Source organism: Budorcas taxicolor, chromosome 18, assembly GCF_023091745.1.
Source record: "Budorcas taxicolor isolate Tak-1 chromosome 18, Takin1.1, whole genome shotgun sequence".
Classification (NCBI taxonomy): domain Eukaryota; kingdom Metazoa; phylum Chordata; class Mammalia; order Artiodactyla; family Bovidae; genus Budorcas; species Budorcas taxicolor.
Genome location: NC_068927.1, coordinates 35,990,183 through 36,013,738, shown reverse-complemented (window position 1 = coordinate 36,013,738; position 23,556 = coordinate 35,990,183). Strand labels below are relative to the sequence as shown.

The 23,556-nt window shown below is 44.1% G+C and overlaps 1 protein-coding gene across 1 annotated transcript; it reads left to right on the top strand.

The window, feature by feature from the left end:
• Window positions 1-127: 127 nt before the first annotated feature.
• Window positions 128-23,179, top strand: DYNC1LI2 (dynein cytoplasmic 1 light intermediate chain 2). The gene is made up of 13 exons (XM_052655385.1): window positions 128-234; window positions 383-456; window positions 2,398-2,514; window positions 6,184-6,414; window positions 11,513-11,682; window positions 12,613-12,706; window positions 13,669-13,804; window positions 15,937-16,048; window positions 16,499-16,558; window positions 17,425-17,466; window positions 17,873-17,990; window positions 18,763-18,879; window positions 20,169-23,179. The coding sequence occupies exons 1-13, from the start codon at window positions 128-130 to the stop codon at window positions 20,267-20,269; spliced, it is 1,479 nt and encodes a 492-aa protein (XP_052511345.1). The 3' UTR covers window positions 20,270-23,179.
• The last annotated feature ends 377 nt before the right edge of the window (window positions 23,180-23,556 follow it).

Below are 23,556 nucleotides of genomic sequence, written 5' to 3'. Positions count from 1 at the left end.
CGGCGAGCGGCGCGGACCGTGCGGGGAGGGCGGCGCGGGTTGCGGCGGGCGCGGGAGGCCCGGCGGGGTCCTCGCGGGTCCTCGGCGGGCCCGGGGGAGGGCCCTCTTTGTGGCTGCAGTTGGCAAGATGGCGCCGGTGGGGGTGGAGAAGAAGCTGCTGCTGGGTCCCAACGGGCCCGCGGTGGCGGCCGCCGGCGACCTGACCAGTGAAGAGGAGGAGGGCCAGAGTCTATGGTGAGACTGCGGGGCGGCCGGGCTAGGGCAGCCGGTCCGGGGAGGGTGCGACCGGGTGGGGCGGACCGTCGGACGGACTGACGGGCAGTCGCGGACCGGTCAGATTCAGGCTGGCCCCGGGGCCGACTGCTCTGCCGTTTTCCCACAGGTCCTCGATCTTGAGCGAGGTGTCCACCCGCGCCAGATCCAAGCTACCGTCCGGCAAGAACATTCTGGTCTTCGGTGAGCGCCGCCGGCGGGGCGTTGTCCGGGGAGCTGGGGTGGGCTAGGCGGGGCGCCCTCTCCCTGGTTCTTGCCTTTCTCTCCTGTGTCGCCTGCCTGCTCTGGAGACCCTGGCTGGATAGCCCTAGTGTGGCCGAGTCACCACGGCCGAGGTCGGGACACTGCCCCTTTTCGAGAGCCCAGGGATGCTGGCAAGTGCTCTCGGCACATTCCTTAGTCGCTTGGCCGCAGTATTAGCTTTGCTTTAAATGTCCCTGAGTTCCTGTGCTCATAGCCTCGAAGTTCACCAAACTGGGCATAAAGAGGGGAGGGACTGGATGAGGAGGTTAGCGGAGGAGGCGGGGGGAACGAGGTGAACTGGGGGTCGTCGGATTGGGAGGAGATGCCACAGGAGCCATTTCTCGATCTTGATGAAGCAGTGTAAGGTGAGAAGAACGCCGCAAAGGGCAGCAGGCTTTGGAGTCCCCACCAGGGACTTTTCCTGCATTGTTTCAGGCTTCTCTGCTGGGTTACCTGGCTTACGTCCCTCAGCATCTCTGTCTAGTGAGAGGCTTTGTCTGGTTTCATTCGTACAGCCAATACCCATTTGTTGAGTGAGTCCTGTACTGCCCAGGTCGGATCTTGGGATTGTACAGACATCCTGCAGACACTACACAAGAATCTCAGTCTAGTGAGATGGGGATAGATGTCCTGGGCATAGGCGGATGATTCTGGAGCATCAGCCATGGCTTGCTGCTGTTTGGAGTTAGGTGTTTTGAAGGATAAGTGTCAACATGCAGGGCCGCAGAGGGTTGTGTTCTCAGGAACACAGGTGAGGAGGATGGAGGAGGTTGGAAGCTAGCACAGCCTCCTTGTGGAAAGTGACTGATGAGATAAGGTGGAGGTACATTGTGGAAGGCTGAAGAGTCACTGCTTTTTTCTGAAGCCACTTGATTCTTAGGGGCTTTTTATTTCACCTATACGGTCTGATTCTTATGGGAATCACTTGGAGGGTGGTTTTCCCACTGTTTTTGAGGGGAATGGATGGTCTTTAGTTGATGACCACTGTAGCAGGTAATGGAAAACGCTTGGAGGTCTTCACAAATTGGGGGATCCAGGGCACCAGATCTCTGTTTAGAAAGGGGACTCTGGCATAGAGCGGCAGGTGGTCTGAAGTCAGGCTGAGTGCTCAGCACGTCCTGATGGGATGCAGAGGGCCTGAGTGAGAGTGGCATTGGGGGCGGAGAGGAGAACTTGGATCTGTGGATTGCCTTTCAGTTTTCTTGGTCCATAATTCTGTATTATTAAATCCAAGGAGTGCCAGCAGTGTTTCTTGGTGGTGGCTCCTTCTGATGTTTAAGGTTTCTTTTGAGGCTGGGGGAGGGGAGTTGTTCATTGGGTGGAGGGGGACGAAGAGAGGCTTGGTAGTTACTAAGGTTGCTCTTTAAGAGTTTTGCTTGGTCTGTGATTATTTTCATTGGTTTCCTAGCCTTTAGGGTGCTTATGAAAGAAATGTACGAAAACTGAAAGTGAAAAGCAGCCCCGTCATTCATGGTTATGAGGCAGGGTTAGAGTTTTTTTCATTAAGGTTGATTATATTTGGAAGATTTGCTTTTCTTGGGGTAGAAGTTTATTTTGTGAGACACTAGCCCCACCTTTTACTTTCACTTTTCCATATGTGTGTCTTGTAAATTGTAGATAGGGTCTGTGGACCTGCCTTCTTCGTTTCATTGGGAGGTAAGGATGGCTGCAGTAGATTGTCGTTTGAGATCTTGGAAATTGCCACCTTTCTCACTCCCCGCCACCCTGACTACTCTTGCTGCAGGTCCTGCTTTGTTTATGAATGCAGATGAGACCTCTGTAGCAAGCTCCGTATGAAAGTTCCTTGTGTGACTGTGCAGACTCCCCATCCTTGCCTAGAATAAACAGTACACTTTGTCTTCTTACGTGCATCACTTGTAGGTGAAGACGGTTCTGGTAAAACAACCCTCATGACTAAACTTCAAGGAGCTGAGCATGGCAAAAAAGGAAGAGGCCTAGAGTATCTCTACCTCAGCGTCCATGATGAGGACCGAGATGGTGAGTGAAGCACTGATACCCATGGAGGTGTCTGAGTCCTTGGTTACCATTCCTGTAAAATAGCCAGGCATTCTCAATTTTCTGTTTAGTCCTAAGAGAATTAGTCACAGGGGAATAGATGAAGTGTGTGTCTTTGTAGGACTTTACCTACTTCTCTTTATATAGAGGATGGTAGCAAAATGGGGAATGGGCCTATTAGCTGGGTGGCCCCACTTAAAAGGAGATACTGAGGGTAAAGTTTCAGATGCACATAAACATAAGAAACTAAGAAATTTTTAAGTGCCTTGAACTTTTCTATGAGAGAAATGCTCGGCTGGCTGATCTGGGCACCGTCGTTACTCTGGCTGGTTCTAGTGGAAGATCTGAAATTGGTGTAGTTCAAAATGTAACAGCTTAACAGATATTCACAAGAGAATTTTGGAGTTTTTTTGGTGACAGTATAGAATTGCTGATTTCCTGGGGGATGTTTGTTTAGTGTTTTTTGTTTGTTTTCCCCAAGTGGAGAGAATAGAGACTCAGAGGCAATAATGTTCTCTTTTAATTTACATTTGTAGAATGTCGATAGTAATTGTTTTCTACCTTCTGGGTATTTGGGATGATTAAAAGTGCATGGTAAGCTTTCTTATAAGGATTAGATATCATTTAAAAGTTTTTTCTTATGAGTCCAGTTGGAATAATGGTTTTTGGTTACCACTAGTCAGTATTGCCTCCTTTCTAAACTTTCAGATTTTATGTTAGCTCTTGAATGACTCTAAAATAATTATTAGTGCCTAGGTCTTTTAATTTGTAGGAAAGTTATCTGTGTAGCCTAAGAATGAAATATCTTCTTTAAATTACTTTCTTTAAAATTGCCTTTACCCATTTAAACAGTAAGAATCACCATGTAACAGTGATTTTACAAGGGGACAAATTCCACCACCTCTAGTCCCTCATTTCTTTATTGCTGAAATGAAGAAGCTGATCTCAGGTGGTTCCTTCTACCTTAATTCTTCGAGCTCCAAGAATCATTTAAACAGAGGGGCAAAAACCCTTTAATCTTAATGTTATGGTCATCTTAGAACCCCAGGGACTTTTTTCCTGCTCCTCCTTCCTTGGCTTCCTTTTCCTTGCTGAACATTCCCTGTGTTCAGTGTGAAAGAGAGGTAGAAGGCGCTGAGGACTCTCCTTGTCTGAGGTGAGCAGAGGCTTTCCAGGGCCCACCTAGGCTCACTGGAGTTTGTGTAGGTAGTAGGGTTGGGACTCACGGGTCCCTGAGCTAGATTAGGGGGCCTTACATGTCTGAGTCTTTTGCTTCCTGTCCTTGATGATTATTGTGGAAATAACCTGGGCGTTGTAGCCAGGCAGAACTGGTTTAGAATCCCACTCCTGCAGTCACTAGTTGAAACTGACTTCCCTCTTTTCCTCGGTTTCCTCATTAGTGATATTGGACAATGAAACTAGTTTGTAAGTTGACAAAATGAGAGGTGGCATGTGTTAAGTGTCACTGAGTGCTTGAAACACAGTGGTAAGTCTAGTACCCATTTTTTCCCCCCCAAAAAACTTTAATTTTGTATTGGGATATAACTGATTAACAATGTTGTGGTAGTTTCAGGGGAACAGCAAAGGGATCTAGTAACTTTTTGAAAGTATATGAAACATGTATATACTCTGTACATTTCTACAGATGCTTATTTCAAAGGGCATAAACATATCTCATCCCAGCCTCAAAGTAACCATGTTCACTTGCTTTTGAGTTGAAGTACATGTTAATTTTTATTTCAGGTTCCTTAAGGTTGCCTTAAAAACTTCTTGACCTCTGCATTTATGGGATTTTTTTTTAGGCCTCCTACTTGCAAGTTCCTCTTTGATGATAGCGTTGTCCTTACCTGTGGTTAATTATACATTTTTCAGCCTCCCTTTTTTTAATTGTGTGTTATGACTGGGTTATAAATATACATTTTGCAGGCAATCACCTAGGTAGAGAATATAGGTTCTGGTTTGTCCTTCATTTGGGGTAGAACTTGACATGTCAAAGGACTCTGCCTTCAGAGTTTGGGGTATCCATTTAATACCACTTGTGGTGTGTGTGATCTCCATGCACCGGGTGAGTTATATGTAGTGGGCAGTGGGAAGAAAGGAGCTATGTCTTGTGAGGAGCAGGCATTAAAATCTGCAGACTTCAGGTACAAGCAGTATTTTTGAAGGCATTCATAGAATCCAAGTCAAAACTGCTATCTGAAATGTGTTAAGAGTTTTGAAAGCATAGATGTAGATACCTTTATTGTACTGTTGAAATAAAGTCATGAATATAAAATTTTTTAAAACCTGTAAATTAATTGATTATACCAGAAAAAGTTAGCTAACTGAAGATAGTTTTTTTTTTTTTAAAAGCAAGAGACTTCATTGGGAAGGGGTACCCAGGCAGAGCACAGGAGGGTAAGGGAACCCAGGAGAAATGCACTGACATTTCTCGGATTTCATGGCTTGAATTCTCGGATTTTATGGTGATAGGATTCGTTTCCGGGTTGTCTCTGGCCAGTCACTCTGACTTAGGATCCTTCCTGGTAGCACACGCATTGCTCAGTCAAAATGGTTTCCAGCGAGGTTCTGGGCGGTCAATAGGACACCTAGAATCTCCTTTAGACTTTTCCCGAATTTGAAGACAGGTTTTTTAAAGTGTAAGTTGGAATTTATTGGGGAAGAAGTTAATAAAATTATATTTTTGATAGTAGGATGGCTCCTTTGAGGTGCTTATATTTAAAAAAATTTTTCTTAAAAATATTTAAAAATTTTGTGTATGTTATTAATTTGGAGAATTCTACAGTTTTATTATCTAGGTATAATTTTAGAATCATGTGCTTCATTAAAGGTCAGCACTTGCACATTTGTGCATATGCGTTTTTAACTTTACTGGGGAAAACCAAACTACCTAAAACACAGACTAGTTTGATGAGCCCCAGTATATCTACCCCTGCCTTCAGGTTACCAATCCTTGGTCAGTGTTATGTCAGCTATATACTCCAAGTTGGGTTATTTTCAAGCAACTTCAGATGTTGTATCTGTGACTACTTCCATATGCATATCTAAAAGATTAGGATTTTTGAAAATGTAATTGTACCAAAAAAAAGTGTAGTTCCTTAATATCATCAGGCATCCCATAATCCATATCTTAGTTATGTAAGTAATGAGTTTATCTCAGCATTTAAATACAAAGGTCTTGTTTCTTTGGCACCCTTTGTGGTATGTGAGCTCACTGTTCAGTGTGACTGACAGAAGAAGAGCTTGTTTAACCACAGGCTCTTGGCCACAGCTTGCCGCCTCACAGATTGCTGATATCTTAGAATGGATTATTTAGACTATGGCACAGTTGTCCAGGGAACTTTTGTAGCTTTTATTCATGGTTTCTGATTCTTACTGAAAGCTCAAATGTCCTTTATCCTTTACTCCTCAGACATTGCAGCAGTCCTATTAGATGTGGGCACAGTATATTATGGTTGTTAAAGAAATTTTATGGTTTGGACAGTTCACAGGGCACCTTGATGAAGAGTTGTTGTGTTTTCTGGTTAGGATTTTTTTGTGTTCTGTGTGGAATTCTGTGGCTGTCATCTTCAAATGTATTCCTGCTATGACTCTCCTTTTCAGCTGTGCTGATAGTCATCATCAGTAACTTCACTTTGCTTCTTTTCTTAGATCACACACGCTGCAATGTGTGGATTCTGGATGGAGATCTATACCACAAAGGTCTGCTGAAATTTGCAGTTTCTGCTGAATCCTTGCCAGAGACCCTAGTCATCTTTGTTGCAGATATGTCTAGGCCTTGGACTGTGATGGAATCACTACAGAAATGGGCTAGTGTTTTACGTGAGCACATTGATAAAATGAAAATTCCACCAGAAGAAATGAGGGAGCTGGAACGAAAGTGTAAGTAATGTAGGTTTTCTTAATTGGATAATTCCCTGGTCTCTTTGGACGATTCCAACCACCTTCCTTTTCACAGGATCAAGAGGCTGCAAAGCTCCGCTTATAGAGTGTTTTGTTTGCACCATTTATTTGAGTTGCTTTTGTCGATTCAGTAGTCAGAAAGTCTTCAAAGCCGGAATTCCTTTTCTGTCCAGTGGCTGGGACTCCGTGCTTCCCCTGTAGGGGATACAGGTTCCATCCCTGGTTGGGGAAGTAAGATCCCACAAGCCTCGTGGCATGGCTAAAAAAAAAGTCTTCAAAGCAGTCTTTGTCTCATCTGTCACAGTTGAAGAAAATACATGAATCAGTATTCCTTATTGTCATTGGTTTTCTTTTATAATAAGTGTTCTTGCCTCATCCCCTAAAATGTGATCGGTTCTATAAGTCTTTTTCCTCTTCTGTTTACCCCTTGTCTGCTGAGTTTGCATCTGTGGGTGTAGAGATTTATTATGATTTCTGTAGCAAGTCCATTGCCCTGGATATCATTGAGGTCCTATGGACCCTTTCGTATGCAGGTTTAAAGGAAGCCTCACAAAAGATAAATCTTTCAGCTCTTACCTTAGTTCATTTTGCCATCTAGCAAATACAATTTTAGTAAGGAATAGGAAGTTCTTTTTTTTTTTTTTTTGTCATTAAAATGAAAGGATATTTTAAGACTCAGGACATCCAAGGCCTTTTGAGAACAAACTTTAAAGGAAGTTCGTTTTTGTTTTATTTTTCCTTTTTGTGATTCAGAAGCTTGTTTTTCCTTTTCTTTGCTTCTGTGCAGTTACATCAGCTTCTGTCCACTTGCCAGGGAAATGGGAGGGGCAGGGGCAGGGGCTGGAGCTGTGGCAGCAGCAGCAGCACTGTCTTGGCCAGGGCAGTCTTGGCTCCACCTGGCTTATTTCCACAGGATGACATCATTCCCTTTAGTGAATTAATGAGGGCTGCTGGGGCATGGCACACGGGACCTTCATACTTACTGGCAGAGACACATCGGGAATCTCGATGTGCTTTTCAAATCAGATTTCTTGCTGGGTGTCTTCCTGTCATAACTTCAGCTTGCCCCTGGCTCAGATTAGCTAAAACAGATTTAACTGGTGATTCTTTAGTTTGCCGTGTGCATATGTTTCCTGGGACACCCGCCTGTGTGCTGCAGTGATTGTCATGCAGCTCAGCGCATCTGTCCTCAAACACTGACTTTTTTAGATAAAGCCGATCTTTCCCCTAAAATAGAGACCCCGAAGACAACTTCTGAGAAGAGTTCTGAGGCTGAAGAGCTGTTTTCCTTTCGCTGCACATTTACCATCGTACCCAAATTAGTGGCACGGGAGATTTCAGTTTCTGAACCTGTTTTCTTAGAATTACAAACTTTGTAAAGGTTTGTTAAAACAGAAAAAAAAAAAAAAAGGGAAGAGATTGGACCAAGGATATTTTTGCTTCCTAGAGAAGGCAAGTGTCTGCCTGGGGCCACGTCTGTTCTAGGTGTTTGGGGTACATACAGCAGACAGGGTGCCCAATCCTGGGGGCTTGTGTTCCCATGACACACTGAATTTATTTTGTGGTCTTAGTCATTGATGTCTCTGTCACTTAGGATTAGACTGAGCTGCATGTGACACAAGCCCCAAAATAACAGTGGCCTAAACAAGACTGGGCTTTATTTCTCGCTTTTGTAAGTGAGATCCGGCGGTGGTTAGTTAGTTCAGGCCTGGAAAGCGGCTCGAGGAAGACAAATCAAGGACCCAGGCTCCTTTTTGCTTACTGCTTGGTCATCTCTAGGGTGTGGTTCACTTCCTTTTGGCACCTAGAGCTCCAGCCTTCACATCTGTGTTGCAGGCAGCCGGATGGAGGAAAAGCAAAGGACTGAAGGGCGTGTGCCCATGGTCTTCCTAAGAAGACATTTCCTTAGGAAATGTAGTCGGTGTGGCCATGTGTTTTAAGCGTCACAGTTCTGTTTGGTTGTAAGGGAGAAGAGGAGGGGACACTGGAGGGCAGCTGGAGATTGTTGAAACCGCATCCATGCCTCATGACTCTGGTTAACCTTCTGAGGGCCTCTCGTTTTCACTGCCCTTCCTCTGAGATGTTTGGAATGGTATTCACGTCTTTGTGTTACCCTTTGAAGGAGTGCCTTAGTTAGTGCTGGTTTCAGGTTACATTTTAATAAAGCGGTTGGCCATCTTCTCGCTTGAAGGACTCCCGCTTTCCAGATTAATTGCACTCTAGGTATTGTATTGAGTAAGCAAAAGGCTGTTGCCCATCCTGCTTTCAGTCTCCAGTCAGCTGAGTTTGGAACGCTGCTCCCTGGCCAGCCGCTCTGTTTCCGGATTAGGGTCCCCAGTGGTCCTGAATCCATGGCAGCTGTTTGGCAGCAGGATTGATGGGGGAGGACAGAGCAGTCCCTGAAGCTGCCAGAAGGTGGTGGTGCTTGTGTGTAGGTTGGTCTTCTCTTTCCAGCTTTGTGTTGGGGGCTTTCCTTGCTTATCAGGTAGAGGAAAACAGTTAGATACTGTCTCTTGAGTCTACTCAGAACTGTGTAACCAACAGATGATAAGTGAGGTAGGAGGGAAAAGAACAGAAGGAAGTGGCAGTAGTAGGGCAGAGCGCTGCTCCTTCCTGTACCAACTCCATCTGACGCCCCAGGTGGGTGGGTGGCTCCTGCTGTGAACTCCTGGCCATGCCACCTGCTGGAGAGAAACTGTTAATACTATAGTATGTGTGCACTTGGGCTTCCCTGGTGGCTCGGTGGTAAAGAATCTGCATGCCAATGCAGGAGACGCAGGTTCGATCTCTGGGTCAGGAAGATCCCCGGACCGAGGAGCCTGGTGGGCTACAGTCTATGGTGTCGCAAGGAGTCAGCCACCACCTAGTGGCTAAACAACAACAACAAATTTGTGTGCCCTAAGTGAAATGTACATATTATTATTCAGATTACACAGTCCTCACTTTATTTTTTATCATTCCTTTTCATCACCTCTGTTAGGAATATCTGCTCTGCCTTCCAACTTATTTTTTTAATGCTGGATTATTAAAAATGTATGCATTTCCTGTTGTTTTTGGATAGCATTAGTTAGGCCAGTCCTTCAGAGAATAAGGAGCCTAGCCCAGGGTTTCCCAGCCGTGTTCATGTCATGGCGTGTGTAGAACACGACGCAGTTTATGCAGCATGCTGGGAGTGGAGGTTCAAGGAGCAGACTGCTGGAGCTGCCCACCCCGCCTGCCTTCCCGCAGTCACCTGGCTCACCTGTAACCTGTTCCAGGCTCTGCCGTGCTCACTGTCTTGCGCCATGTTTGACTGCTGCATGTGACCTTGGGGAGTTACAGATACTATCCAGTTAAGCCATTGTATTTTTCATTGACCTGAAGATCTGTTAAAATGCTTTTAAAGAGAAAATGTAGGAAGACTAAAAAGAGAATATATTCTCAGTTACATTTATGTATAATTCGAGAAAACCCAAACTAAATCTCACTGCTGTGGCCCAGATTCAATCCCTCGTCAGGGAACTGAGTTCCCGCAAGACACAAGTCAGGTCCCCCTTCCCCCCACAAAAATCAAATTTACATTTTAAATGTGCAGTTTGTTGTGTGTCAGTCTTGGCTCCATAAAGCTAAAATAAAGCAGATTTTAAAAAAATAAGTGGGAACTTTTGATTCCTTCAAGATCCTTCAGCAGTTATCAAAAAACCCTTCTCTGTTTTTGTCCAAAATGCAACGCAGTGAGGATCTCTTCAGTCAGTTGTTTATATTCGCAATGACTTTGTATGAATGAGCTTAATTAAAGAGAAGTTGTAGAGATGAAACATTACATCTACACTTTTGGGGTTAATCAGTGGTTTTCAATTTATGTGAAAGACATGTGTTCCCAGATAATTCCAGAAGCTTGGATAATGATAACCTAAACTCTTAGTAAATTAGAACTCATCATTTGAAAACATTTGAAACCTGTTCTGTGAGTGAAGAAGAGAACATGTGCCTTTCTCCAGGTTTGCGTTTATCTAGTCCTGTGTGTTTTCTCAGTGAGCATGTTGTAGATGCGAGCAAAGGTCCTTTAGGTCCTTTACTCGTGTTATTTGTAGAAGAGTAGAGCTGCCCATTTCCTCTGGCTCGAAGTAGCTTTAATCACCATGTCCTTGTTCTCTGGCCTGACATGTGACTTTGAAGCACCAAGAAAAAGGTGCAGGTCTGTAGGCTTTGCCTGAACCAAGACCATAGACTACTCTCAGCTTGAAGGCCCTCCTGTGGGGTTGCATCCTTGGCCAAAGTAGTGACAGTGTGTTCCAGGGAGTGAATGTGGTAACACTGACCCCTCCTTGCGTCAGGCAGGGACAGGTCCATGACGCACATACCTCAGGATCTCTTAAAGGTGAAAGTCCACAAGAGTGAGGACGATGAGGAGATGCAGGTGGTGCTGGGCAAGTGCAGCCCCACTCTTTACCACAGACACACCTCCTCTGTGTGGAAACAGCATGTTTTTGTGTAGATCAGGTGGTTTTAAGTATTTCTAATGAGAAAGCTGGGGAGTTTTATAAGTTATAACCTATTTCTAGTGGTTGCCTCTGTTGAATTAACACAGTTCAACTATCCTAATATTTTGAAAGTGTAAAACATAAGAAAATCATTGGGAGTTCCCTGGTGGTCTCGTGGCTGGGACTCAGCACTTTCACTGCTGTGACCTGGGTTCAGTCTCTGATTGGGGAACTATGATCCTGCAAGCCTCCCTATGTGGACAAAAAAAAAAAAGTGTTTGCTTTTTGTTTTCATAGTAGGAACTGTTGAAGCCTTAGAAGATTTTTAAAAACCTGTTTAATTGTTAAGAGCTGGATACAGTTGAAGATGACCAGGGCACTATCTTTGCCACTCTGCGGTTACACTGCTCAGACTGAATATGTCAGAATTGAGATTTTTGCATCAGTACCCCTAAGTCCCTAGTACTGCAGTTAAGTCGGATGCAATTAGGAAGTTTGTCACAACTCTTAATGTTTTGTGCTTATTACTTCCTCTTTCAGTCTTCTAAAGCTGGCTTGTGCATTTTTTATTGTGTGAATGCATGTGTAATTTTCTTTTCCTTCTTTACCTGTAGTTGTGAAAGATTTTCAAGACTATGTCGAGCCTGAGGAAGGTTGTCAAGGTTCCCCACAAAGAAGAGGGCCTCTGACCTCAGGTCCTGATGAAGAAAATGTTGCCCTGCCTCTCGGTGACAACGTGCTGACTCATAACCTTGGGATCCCAGTGCTGGTGGTGTGCACAAAGGTGGGACTCATAAGGCTAGCTGGGTTTGGGCAGTGAACACTTACCATCTGTAAGAAACTTTGAGAAGCTGCAATTAGGTGTCTTCTTAAGGGGATGTTGGGCTAATTCAGGGTTCATTAAGGTACACTGACTATATCAGTATAGAAAATATCATCATTTTACCTTGCTGCCAGAAATGTGACATTTACGTATAGCTTGAGTTAATCTCGTGGAGCACGGTCAACTTTGTTGAGGGATGCAGACTTGGAACTGGAAGTAGTTTTCCTGAGGCTGTGTAAACCAGTTCATTTAGCTCAAACTAGTAGTGAAAAAGGAACACAGAAGAACAGAATTCTTTTGGCTTTTGGTCTCTAAAGTCTGTTGGACTTGTTTTCAGAAAGGAACATAGCAACCCTGGAAAAAGAAGAAAGTGGATTCAGGGTTTGTAAAATAATGAGGTGGGAATAGAAATTAAGGGTAGTCTTAGAGACATAAAGTTGTGTCTCTTAGAAATGAAAAGGAAATAGCTGTAAAAACACTTTGGGTTTCAGAAGTTCTGTGATCTTAGTCAGAGCTGGTAGGTTGCCCAAGTGTAGCATGAGCTGTTCACATTATACTCTATGCGAATGGAGCCCTGTGGAGTGTGTGGTGCACAGTCATGTCCAGGGGCCTTGTTCCCTATGTGACCTTGTTTGATTCCTAGAACAACTGTGAGATGATCAGGGCTATTTTATCCCACTTTACAGATGTGGAAGCTGAGGCCCAGGATGAAGGGAAAAATCTCCAGTTGCTTTTCACTCTTGTCTGTTTAGTTAATTAACGCTTGGACTCTAGGCTGTGGCTTCCTTCTATGAAGCTGTGATAGTTTTATTTCTGAAGCAGCCAGCGGTCCCAACCTCAGCAGGCAGAGAGGCAGAAAGGTGATCCCTTCTCTTTCTGTCTTCCCTGCAGTGTGATGCGGTGAGTGTCCTGGAGAAGGAGCACGATTACAGGGACGAGCACTTTGACTTCATCCAGTCACACCTACGGAGATTCTGCCTTCAGTGTATCCTTGGGGCGCTGAGCTGGGGCCCAGGGGCACAGGCTTCCCTCTGTGTGTTGATCCGGGCTTGCTCCAGATAGGGCATCTTCAAAGAGATGAAGTGCTTCCTGAACCCAGAACAGTCTCATGCCAGGGTGAAACTGTATACATGTCTTTACTTTTTAAAATTTTACAGTGTTGGTATTTGAGACTTAATAATTTCTGCCTGTTTTTTATTGCTTTCTATTTTTAATGGTATACATATGATAGGGTTTCATATTAAGAAGAAAGCTGATATGTGATAATTTTATTACAAATTATCTTTACTGTATCTTGGAAATCTTTCTAAACTTCACTTTTTTTTTGTTGTTTTTAGAAAAGGTTAATTATCCAAATGACAGTGTTTTAGATGCTTCAGGGTTTCCTCTATGTTTATGTTTTGTCCTGTCAGTGAGAGAGATGGTTTGTCAGCAGTCTTTTGAGTCTTATTTCTGTGAAAATCCAGTAACCCCATGTCCTGGGCTGGGGAGGGTAAAGGTGGGTTCCACTGCTTCCTTCGGGCTCTTCAGCTTGTCCAGCTCAGTGGTGAGGGCCAGTAACATGGTGGTGGCCGTCTCTCTCATGCTTAATGGCACACTTGGTCACATGTGGGCATCTGTCTGGGAAAGAACCTGTGTGCCTTGGCGAGGCTGAGGGTTTTCCCGGGCTATAGCCTTAAAACCAGTAACTTGACTGCTTGGGACACAGCCTGATGGGTTAGAAGATGGCAGTTTACATGTTTTTTAAAAAAAAAGGCCCATGTGGCCCGTTGTCATCGACATGCTCTATGCTTTTGACTTGCTTCCTCTGCTGCTATTCTTAACACTTTCTCTTAATTGTGTATTGATCAAAAATGGAGCAACCTGTGACTAATACTTTGAGGGTTGTGCTTGTGTGTTTTTGTCCCCTTCTGCAGTGAATTGGTTTTCCTTAAGCAGATTGATCAGATGGAGCAGCTTTGATATACACATCAGTTAAAGAAGAGAAAAACCTCGACTTGTTGTATAAGTACATTGTTCATAAAACATACGGTTTCCACTTTACCACACCAGCCTTAGTTGTGGAAAAGGAAGCAGTTTTTATGTGAGTTCTTTATAGGTGATGTGTGTGTGTGTGTGTGTGTGTGTGTGTGTGTAGCAGAGTTTTATTACAGTGAAAAAGGGACAGAAGAAGCTTCTGACATAGACATCAGAGGAGGGCAGAGAGTGATGCGAATGCTTCTCTTAATGGTACATTTGCTTTTTACATTTTATCTTTCCAAGTGACGTGCCTCTGTTTCTCTCATACAGCCAGCTTGCTTGGCAAAGTTCTTGGAGTTGGACCTCCTAGGGCATAGATACACCCAACTTTACCTCTCTGCTGCTTTCCAGATTACTTGCCGTTCTGCCTCCTGTCTGAAGGAAGTGGGTGGAGTGAGGTCAGGTGTGCTGCCTCACTTCATTGAAACCAAGTTGTCAAAACATTTTTGCCACTTACTGTCAACTCTGGTAAAATACTGGCTGAGAAAAGGAGTGGCAGCATAGGGTACTGGCGCTTCGGGGATCCTGGACGTTTTCTGTTGCAATGTCTGGTGTACTAACATCTGTTGGCAGGATGACTGCCTGTGCCCTCCCTGGCATCTCATCAGCTTGGGCTTTGGCTGTACTCAATGCCTGTTGTGTTTCTGGCATTTCACACCTGGGAGCCACTGGGGCCAACTGTCCTGGACAGAGACTTGGAACCTGTGTCATTCCCTCACTGGAGAATGAGAAGCATGGCGGATGCATAAATAAATGTTGAAGGTGTGGTCTCTGAGAGGCCTTGTGCGTTTTTAGGCTTAGATGTCCTCTTGACTTAAAAAAGAATGGCAGTTCATCGAGCAAACACTGAGCACCTCCTAGGTGACCGTGTTCTTTGCTGAGGACGCAGAAATGAACAAGCTGTGGTCCCTGTGTGTGGCCCGTAAGAGACACAGCTGAGCGGGTAGGTCACTGGCGGCGTAGTAGAGGCAGTGCCACAGGAGAGCAGAGGAGGTGCTGGGAGGGGAGTGGAGTGTGCAGGCCAGAAGGAATGGAAGGGCGGGATGGACGGTGTGGGAGAAGACTGAGGGGAGGAAGCCAGAGCTCTCGGGGGCTGAACAGGCTGTCTCCTTGACATTTAGGGAGAGCTTCACTCGGGAGATTCCCAGACAGCAGACTTAGAGACGTGGACTGATTTCAGAGAACCGTTGTCCAGAGCAGGCAGGCCGGCAGCAAAGCCACAAGCTCTCCATGAGTGGTGTGCTTTTGGAGTCAGTCAGTACCTGAGTCACTTAAGATCTCAGGAGGAGGAGACACAGGGAGACTGGTCGTGTTCAGGGCTGGTCTGGAGTGGAGAAGAAGCTCAGAGCTTCTGAGGGGGACATGGGTCGTGGCAGTGTCTTTGGCACCTTGGGTCCTGTTGGTTGTTGCTCGCTGAGGAGCTGGTGAAGTCAGCAAAGCCATTCGTGGGGAGCACCCTGACTAAGCACGTCCTTGGTTATAGAGCTGTAGAGCTAGAGTTGAATGGAGAATGGGAAGCCTAGACAAAAGTATGTCATGTAGGGCATTTTACAGTTGCTCCTTACCTTAGGCTGCAGCTTAACTTAATGGAATCTGGGTGCCATCCTGCCCTGCGATGTCCAGCTGGGCAGCACCCATTTAGGATCCTCAAAAACTCCTGTGTTCCTCTGGTTTGAGGCCCAGGGTAGTGCAGGTCCTACCACTCCCCGTTACTCTAGGGTACATATTCACACATAGTAAAATTAGCTAAGCCTTAAGAAGAACATTGTCAGAAGAGGTTTCAGACGACTCATGGGTGGGTCTCCGTGCCAGATTCCAAGAGAAACAGTCTCACCCTGGGCTCTGTGTTGCTCTGTATTCTCCCCTCTGTCAGAACAGGGCCCCATGGTGTCCTTGTTCTTCTGGGTGGAGTTGTGGAAAAGCTCTGAACACTTCCTGTGGGCCAGGCAGCATGTACAGTCAGAGAGATCTTTTGCTGGCTCCTCGGGCCTGGGCCCTGTGACCTCAGTATGGAACTGGACCTGCAGTGAATATTGGCTTGTCTGCCAGAGGCTACCAGCCAGCCCAGCAACTGCTTATCAAAACTTGGGGGAAAAGGGTATCAGCCGGAGGTCCTCTCTAACCTGGAGTGAGCGCGGCGTGTTCTCTAATGCAGTCTAAGGAGAAGCAAATCAGTCTCTGTTTCTTTGCCTTTAGACCTGCAGGCTGGGACAATGAAAAGAAAATAGCTATTTTACATGAAAATTTCACAACTGTTAAGCCAGAAGATGCATATGAAGACTTTATTGTGAAACCTCCTGTGAGAAAGGTACCCGAATCAATCATTTTAAGAGTTGTAGGTGTTCTTACACATTGAACCACTTAGGGGGTAAAAAATAGATAATAATCCAAGGCCCTTTAAAAAGTCTTTAGATGAAATCTGGTGTTATGTAAATTGTTCTGGGTGGTGCAGCATGAGAGGTGGAGTGCCTCCACTGCCTCTGGGTTACTGTTCGTAGATATCCTTTGCTCCTGAGATCACCTGCAGACCCTGAGCTGGGAGGTATTGTTTAGAACCTGCCAGACTTAAAATGCCCACATGCCAAGGCTGGCCTTGAAACAGGGTCTTTGCTAGGCTAGAAAAACCTACCTCTACAAAGACTCCCCAAACCCATGTTGAGACATGAACCCAAGATTCTCCTTTCAGTGTGAATTTTGACAAGTAGTTGGGGTGTTCTTGGCCTGTGACTGCAAATGAGTGTGTTGCTTCACTTCACAGCTGGTTCATGACAAAGAGTTGGCAGCAGAGGATGAGCAGGTGTTTCTAATGAAGCAACAGGTAAGAAGACCAGTGAGGCCAGAGGCTCAGTGAGCAGAGGCTTTGTCGTGAGCGGAAGGCCAACTCCCTGGGGCAAGGTTAGGGGATACCACAAAGAGCTTGCGACGACAAAGGGGTTGTTACCAGTTCTTGTCATTCCCTCTCGTTTGTCGGATCAGTACAAGGTACCTGCCTTGCAGATTCTCCTACAGCGATAGGCTTACTACCTTATTAAGTGCCTGTTCCTCTCTGGGGTGTTTTTTTGGCCATGCTGAGTGGCATGCAGGATCTTAGCGCTCTCACCAGGATTTGAACCTGTGCATCCTGCATTGGGAGCTCAGAGTCTTAACCTCTGGACCACCAGGGAAGTCCTTCAGTGCCTGTTCTGTCTAAATGTACATTTTCTGACATAGCGTTTTCCATGTTAACAGTTTACCAAATGCCCTGACCTCACTTCCAGTGTGTTGCGTAGCCCCCACACAGCCCTGTGCATGAAGGACGTGAGCCAGTACACACACTTCATAGGTGAAGGGAGTAAAGCCGAGCTGACAGTTGAGAGTGCAGACCCCGCCCCACCTGTCTGTTTCACTGAGACTGTTGTTAGACCCCATGGTGCAGACAGGTCAGCAGAGGGAGTTGATAGTTCCTCTGCCAGCTTTTCCTCCCTTCTGTGCCCTTTTTACTTCTTTAGCTTAAAAACTGGGTCCTGGGAGTATTTTTTTCCCACCATCTATCAAATTGCTCAATTAAAAATGTTTGCGTTTATAGTATAGACCCTGTGACTTGGTTGTTAACGGTGCCCTCTAGTGGAATACTCAGAAGTGTTTCTCCAGACCCGTGCACTCTGCAGGCGTGTGTTAATGGCTGGTGTGTCCCTCTCTTTGCAGTCGCTCCTTGCCAAGCAGCCAGCCACGCCCACTAGAGCCTCCGTAAGTACCTTAAATTAAGCTGAGGGTCAAGGGCCAGTGTCATGGGTGGCCAAGCTTTATACCATTATTTGTGAGAGCTTATATTTGTGTGGGCTTCTATGTTTTCAGAGGGAATGTTGTCCCCCTAAAAGCCCAGGGCCAGAAACATGGTAGAAAATCGAAAATGTCTGATGAAGGAATACAGAGCTCTGGGCATTAGAGTGAACAGGCTTTGTTATCTTGATATTTCTTCTCTCAGGAGAAATTGGGATCTAAAAAGAAACTGAGCTGAGTACAAACTCCCATTCCTGCCACCTATCTCCCTAAACTATGAAAAATAGCCTACAGAGGAATGTCTTTGTTTTGGGAATATGTATTTTCTGTTATTTTGATGCCTGTGTGTGACTCGACCTGGTTTTGGACTTAGGAATCCCCTGCAAGAGGACCCTCTGGCTCTCCGAGAACCCAGGGCCGGGGAGGGCCAGCCAGCGTGCCCAGTGCCTCCCCAGGCACGTCAGTAAAGAAGCCGGACCCGAATATCAAAAGTATGTACCCTGTCTCCTTGGAGGGTCCTTGGCCTCTTTCCTGCTTTAGGGGCTGAGTCAGTGAGTTTGGTAGGTGGAATCTGAAGGCAGCTGAGCTGTTTTCTTCCCCACAAGGGCTGTTTTCCACTTGCTGTCTCAGAGAGAGGGAGCTCATGGGTTGGCAAAGACCAAGGCCTGTTCCTTCGCTGGAGTTGGTGGCCCTCACTCCTGGCTTTGTAAAGGCCTTGGTTAGGCCTCTCTGTATTCAGGGAAGAATACAGCATAAGTCATTTTAAAATGTATATTTTGAATCCTTGGTTTTGTTTCTTAATAGGTATATATTTTTACCAATTATGAATTGTCACTTCCTTTGTCAAGCTCAATCCCTTACTGGTTTGGCCCTCATCCCAGTGACTTAATGATACCCCAAGATACTGGCTTTAGTAAAACAATCAAATTGTATTTAATTCTTGCATGTTTGATGCCTGTATTCTGAATAAGAGTTTTTCACAGCACCTTTGGAATGTCATGGGCTTATAAAGCTTCTGCCTCATGGACAGGGAGATGATTTGGAGTGCAGGTTCAGGTGAGAAATATAAACAAGTTTCACTTAATTAATTATGCTAACATGTAATCAGCCCAACAGTAGCAGTATATAAGGCATCATAGTGTAGGAATGTGCTCAGTATCAAAGATCATAACCACAAGTGGATAATTCTAAGCTGAAAAATAGTTTGTTGTTTAATTGAGTCATCCAGTTTGTGTGATGCTTTTTTCCTTAATGTTTCCTTAGATAATGCAGCAAGTGAAGGGGTGTTGGCCAGCTTCTTCAATAGTCTATTGAGTAAAAAAACAGGCTCTCCTGGAAGTCCTGGTGCTGGTGGGGTGCAGAGCACATCCAAGAAGTCAGGTACTGAAGGGCCCCAAAGATTTATGACCCTTGGAATGGAGGGGTGCGTGAGGTGCTAGACAGGAGTGTCTGCTTCCACTGACCTGCAGACCCTCAATGTTCTGAACAGGTGTTTGGTTTATACTGAGCAGTATACTTTACAACAGAATTACCATATTACCATCCATGTTTCTTGGCACATTTGAGGTGGGATTTATGTATATTCGGTTCTCTGGGTGAATTGAGGTAGATCCTAAACATATGGCCCAGGTGTAGAAGCTCTGTCCATTGGAAGTATGGTCTAGAGTGTACTGTTGACATTTTATTTACTTTTTAATTTTTATGTTGCTTTATAAGGATTTTGTTCACTCTGCTGCCCCCCAGTCTTGTCATCAGCTGCCTGTGAACTCTGCAGGCTTTTCTCCTCCATGACGCTCCCTGTTTTGTCACACATACACGTCTCTGTGACCGCCCACTCATCTGTTCTTCCAAATGGGCAGGTGGGGCAAGTCTATTGCTTGGAGGTCTCTGAAACAAAAGAACCAGTTTCCTCAAAAATTATACATTTTCTCAGGAAGCTTGAGGCCATTTCAGAAGGGTTTTAATTTTCCATTGGCTATAAGGAATATTAATTAACAGAGTGTTTTCCTTAATTGGTATTTTCTGATCAAAGCCCTTGGGAAATCACCGTATCCTCAAGTCAGCCTGGGCCTTCAGGGGCTCTTGTGTTCTTGGAGACTCAGGAGTCTGGTCTGGTGGCCCAGGCTATAAGCTGGTATTCCCTGGGAGGAAATAGGGTTCATTTTTAGGCCCCAGTTCGTGTTCCATAATGTGTGCACCAACTTTGTGCAAGGTTGAAATTGTCAGCCTTAGTCTAATATTCTTATTGAAATATGGTGATTCCAGGATTCCATATGAGTCCGTTGTATTAGAAACAAAACATAAACATCTGTCTGAGGCACAGAGAGTAGCTTGCTGCATGCCAGAAACTCAAATACCACCTCTCGAAGATGGTGATGAGAGTGCATAGGGCTCAGAGGGTTTTCAGAAAGGCCTTTGTGTTTGGCACAAAGGCATTCCCAGGCAGGGGGCAGTAATGTAGTCTGGGAGCCCAGAACTGTGGCATTTGGAATAAAGAAGGGCTGAAATACGGTCTGTCTCCATATAGTCAATACAATGAAAAAAGACTTTTCTCATTCTTAACTGGAATTATCACCAAAAATGATAACAGAAATCTGTATTATTTTAAATGTTCCTTAAAAATTTTTTTTTTTTCTGGTCTCATCAGTGCTGCTTTTTTTCTTTTTAAGGACAAAAGACTGTGTTGACAAATGTTCAGGAAGAACTGGATAGAATGACTCGAAAGCCAGACTCCATGGTAACAAACTCTTCAACAGAAAATGAAGCCTGATCCTCCTTAAAAAGTGCATATGTAAAATGACCAAATAACTATGTATATTGATCTTCTCTAAGACCAGGATTTTTCTGATATGGCACATGCTATCAGTTTTTTGGGGCAGGGGAGATGAACTTAAAAAAAAACTTCAGTGGCTGTCCGAGTGTGAAATGCACCTTTAGGAAGGTTGTGTGTCAGACCCCTCTGTGATGGATAACCCTTGGACTCTCAGGCGTGTGGCTCTCCTGTGGGCAGCAAGTGCAGCTGGGCCTCTTGTGGAAGGGAAGAAAGATGGAGAGAAAGAGGGCCCACTTTCTTTTAGGGTGGAGCCAGTGAGACTGGGAAGTCATTGATCAGATGGTGGCTAGTCCAACCAGTTGCATGTTAACAGATTCACTTCTTCATGGGAAGCACATTAAGTAGCAGAAAGTCCAGGGAAGAGAAAGACTGGAAGGAAGAATGAGAAAGGTGTTGGGGAAGCTGAATGTTGCAGGAGGCGGAGGAGGAGATGAGCAATGTTAGTAAATACTGTGTGTTCAGTAGAAGTCAAGTCATTTTTAAAACTTAAAAATCAGAAGTGTTTCCAAACTAAACACTAAGCAAAATAAGAATTGGACTTGTTCTGAATGCATCTTTTCCTTGTGGAAGATGTGTTAGGTGTGGGGATGCCTGAGTTGGGTGGAGCTAATGTGGGGTGGGAAAGATGGCAGCTGCCCAGGGCTCATGTGCGTGGCCCAGGCTGTGTCCTCGTGGGAAGTGTTGGGCTCCACACATGTGCATCGTGGGGCAGTCAGTCACTGTGGGGTGTGTTTAAAGTCAGCAGTTACAACATTAGTTTACCTTGAATTGTGTTTTCTGAATAGCTTCTGCTTTGTCATTTTTTATTTTATTTTATTTTTTTACTACCACAGGCTGGCCTATTAGTAGAGAATGGGTGACCAACCTCTCATTTTATTACCATAATGCAGTGTGCTACAGAAAGTATGAGGGAGGTTTTAATGTAATTGCACTCTGATTAATTGGCTCACACTGTCCCTGCCTTAAGGTCATTGGAAACCTTCATGGAGTTCCAGTGATGCAAAAGGGTTTTGTCCTAGCCCCCTGGTTTGATCAGTGCTATCAGATAAATTAGTCTGAATGTTTTGTATTGAGGATGGAAAGGATGCATTTCTCTTGTTTTATGTCTTTCATAAACTAGCATTTTTTTTCTTATGGAAATAAGTGTTTCAGGTGTTTCCATTTAGGGCAAATTCATGCACATTGTCGTGTCACACCATCATCCTGGAAGTGACTTCTGTGGATTTAAAACAGCACTTTTAATTTTATACATGACACAAAACGTTGAAATGCAAACACTACCATTAATTAAATGTATAGAACCTTTGTTGTCAAACCAAGGGAAAAACCACAGTTCACTTCTGTGGAGTTTACTTTTTTTATATGAATGTTTGTTGTACTGTTTCTGAGCATAACTTCCCTAATATCGTTACTTTTACATACCAGATTTGACTGACCACTAACTGTACTGGGTGTAACTTAATATCCTGTGTTATATAACAAGACTCTAAGACTGTCTTGAATTGCTTTTTTGTAAAGGTCTGAACACTGTTAAGGAGAAAGCTGAGTATTTACTTACCTTTCTGACAAACATAAAAATATGTTTCTTGTGCCAGTTTTATTGTTGAAAATACACTTCCCCTCTTTTTTAATTCAGTTTTTTTTTTTAATGTATTGTGGCTTCCAGTTACCAGATTGTCCAGGTGATGACAGTAAACTGACTTGGAATGATAGTTGTGGTATAATGACCAATAGAGGCCAAACAGCTTTCGGCCACACGAATGATGAGGTCACTTTATCCCTCTCTAGCATCTGGCAGGGGCGGGCTGAGGGCACAAAATAAGTGACCTCAGAAATAAAACAAAATTCTTTGAAAGGCCACATATCCAGGAGGGATACAGTGTGATTTTAAATTTTAATGCAAGACTTTACTTTTATCACTTAAACTGATACGCACTTTTTGTGTCAATATAAAATGTACTAAAACCGAAGAAATGCCAAGACGCCTGTCTCGTGAAGGAGGATTTCTTGGCAATCACTTTTAGTTTCTCTGGACAAGTGGCTACTCCTAGGATCAGAAGAAGCTGATGTATAGTGTCACGTGCTCAGTGGTTGCCAAAGTCTACCAACTTTGGGGAGCTGCAGGGTTCTTTTTAGGGGGGGTGGGAGGAGGGGGCATATTTTTTGTTATTTTGGGGGTTTTCAAGCATTGGAACCAAAGGCCAAACAATAAACAGCCTTTACTTTTTAAAGTAAAATTCATTTTATTTGCAGAATACACTTGTATGGTAGACTGTTAAAGATAATTTTATGACTATTTATATACATTGTAGTGGCTACATCTGCTGTTTGTCTTCAAAATGGAAAAAAATCAAAGAAACAAGCCCAACCTTAAAGATATGGCCATGATAAAGGCCATGAATTGGTCTTTCCTAAAAATGCAACGGGTATGCTGCTAGAATTATTTAATTTTGTTTGCACTTTTTTTTTTTGATTGGCATTTTTAAACCAGTATTTAAACTGAAGATGTGTTTTATTAGTTAATTGAAAGTGACTGCTCTGTACATCATGACCTTAACAATGTTGATGCTGTAAGTGAAAGTTCACTGTTGTCTCTATACTAAGTTTATTGGTGTTTTTAACTTAAAAATTAGGACTTGCAGATATATTCCCCCACTAGCCTTAGTCCAGGGGTGTGACACTATCTGGATGCAGTATGCAGTCATGTGGAACCTTGCTTTCTAGTGCTGAAAAGAAGATGTCTCTAATTACTGGCTTCAATAAACACGAATCCAGACTGCTTACAATTTTTGGTGACTTTCTTTACGATAAATCATCACGCTGGAGATACACTGAGTTGTCCACTAGTCATATATGGGGTGTCTACCATGTAGCTAAAGATGTATACCTCTCTCACTTGAAAATATCAAATATTCTATTAAAGAACATTTTAAAGCCATATTCTGAGGTATGTGGAATTCCAGGCTGTGGGTAAAGCACAAAGGTTGTGAGTTGTCCAGCATAGTTTCTTGCCTCTTAGGTAAATTTTTGATTGTCAGAATTGGGCTAAGAAATATTTGCTTAACTTATTTAGAAACCTTGAGGATTCATAGAGAAATTTCAGAGCAATTATACCATAATGTTTCTCACTTACTGAAATGGGCAACAGTAAATTATGTTTAAGAAAATCAGATACTTTATATTAGAGATGAATTGTGTTTCTGATTATTACACTTTTAAGCATG

Coding starts and splice junctions, on each gene's coding strand:
- DYNC1LI2 (XM_052655385.1), top strand. CDS start 128: ATGGCGCCGGTGGGGGTGGAGAAGAAGCTGCTGCTGGGTCCCAACGGG. Junction 17,467..17,872: donor CCACGCCCACTAGAGCCTCC/GTAAGTACCTTA, acceptor TTTTGGACTTAG/GAATCCCCTGCAAGAGGACC. Junction 17,991..18,762: donor GCCGGACCCGAATATCAAAA/GTATGTACCCTG, acceptor ATGTTTCCTTAG/ATAATGCAGCAAGTGAAGGG.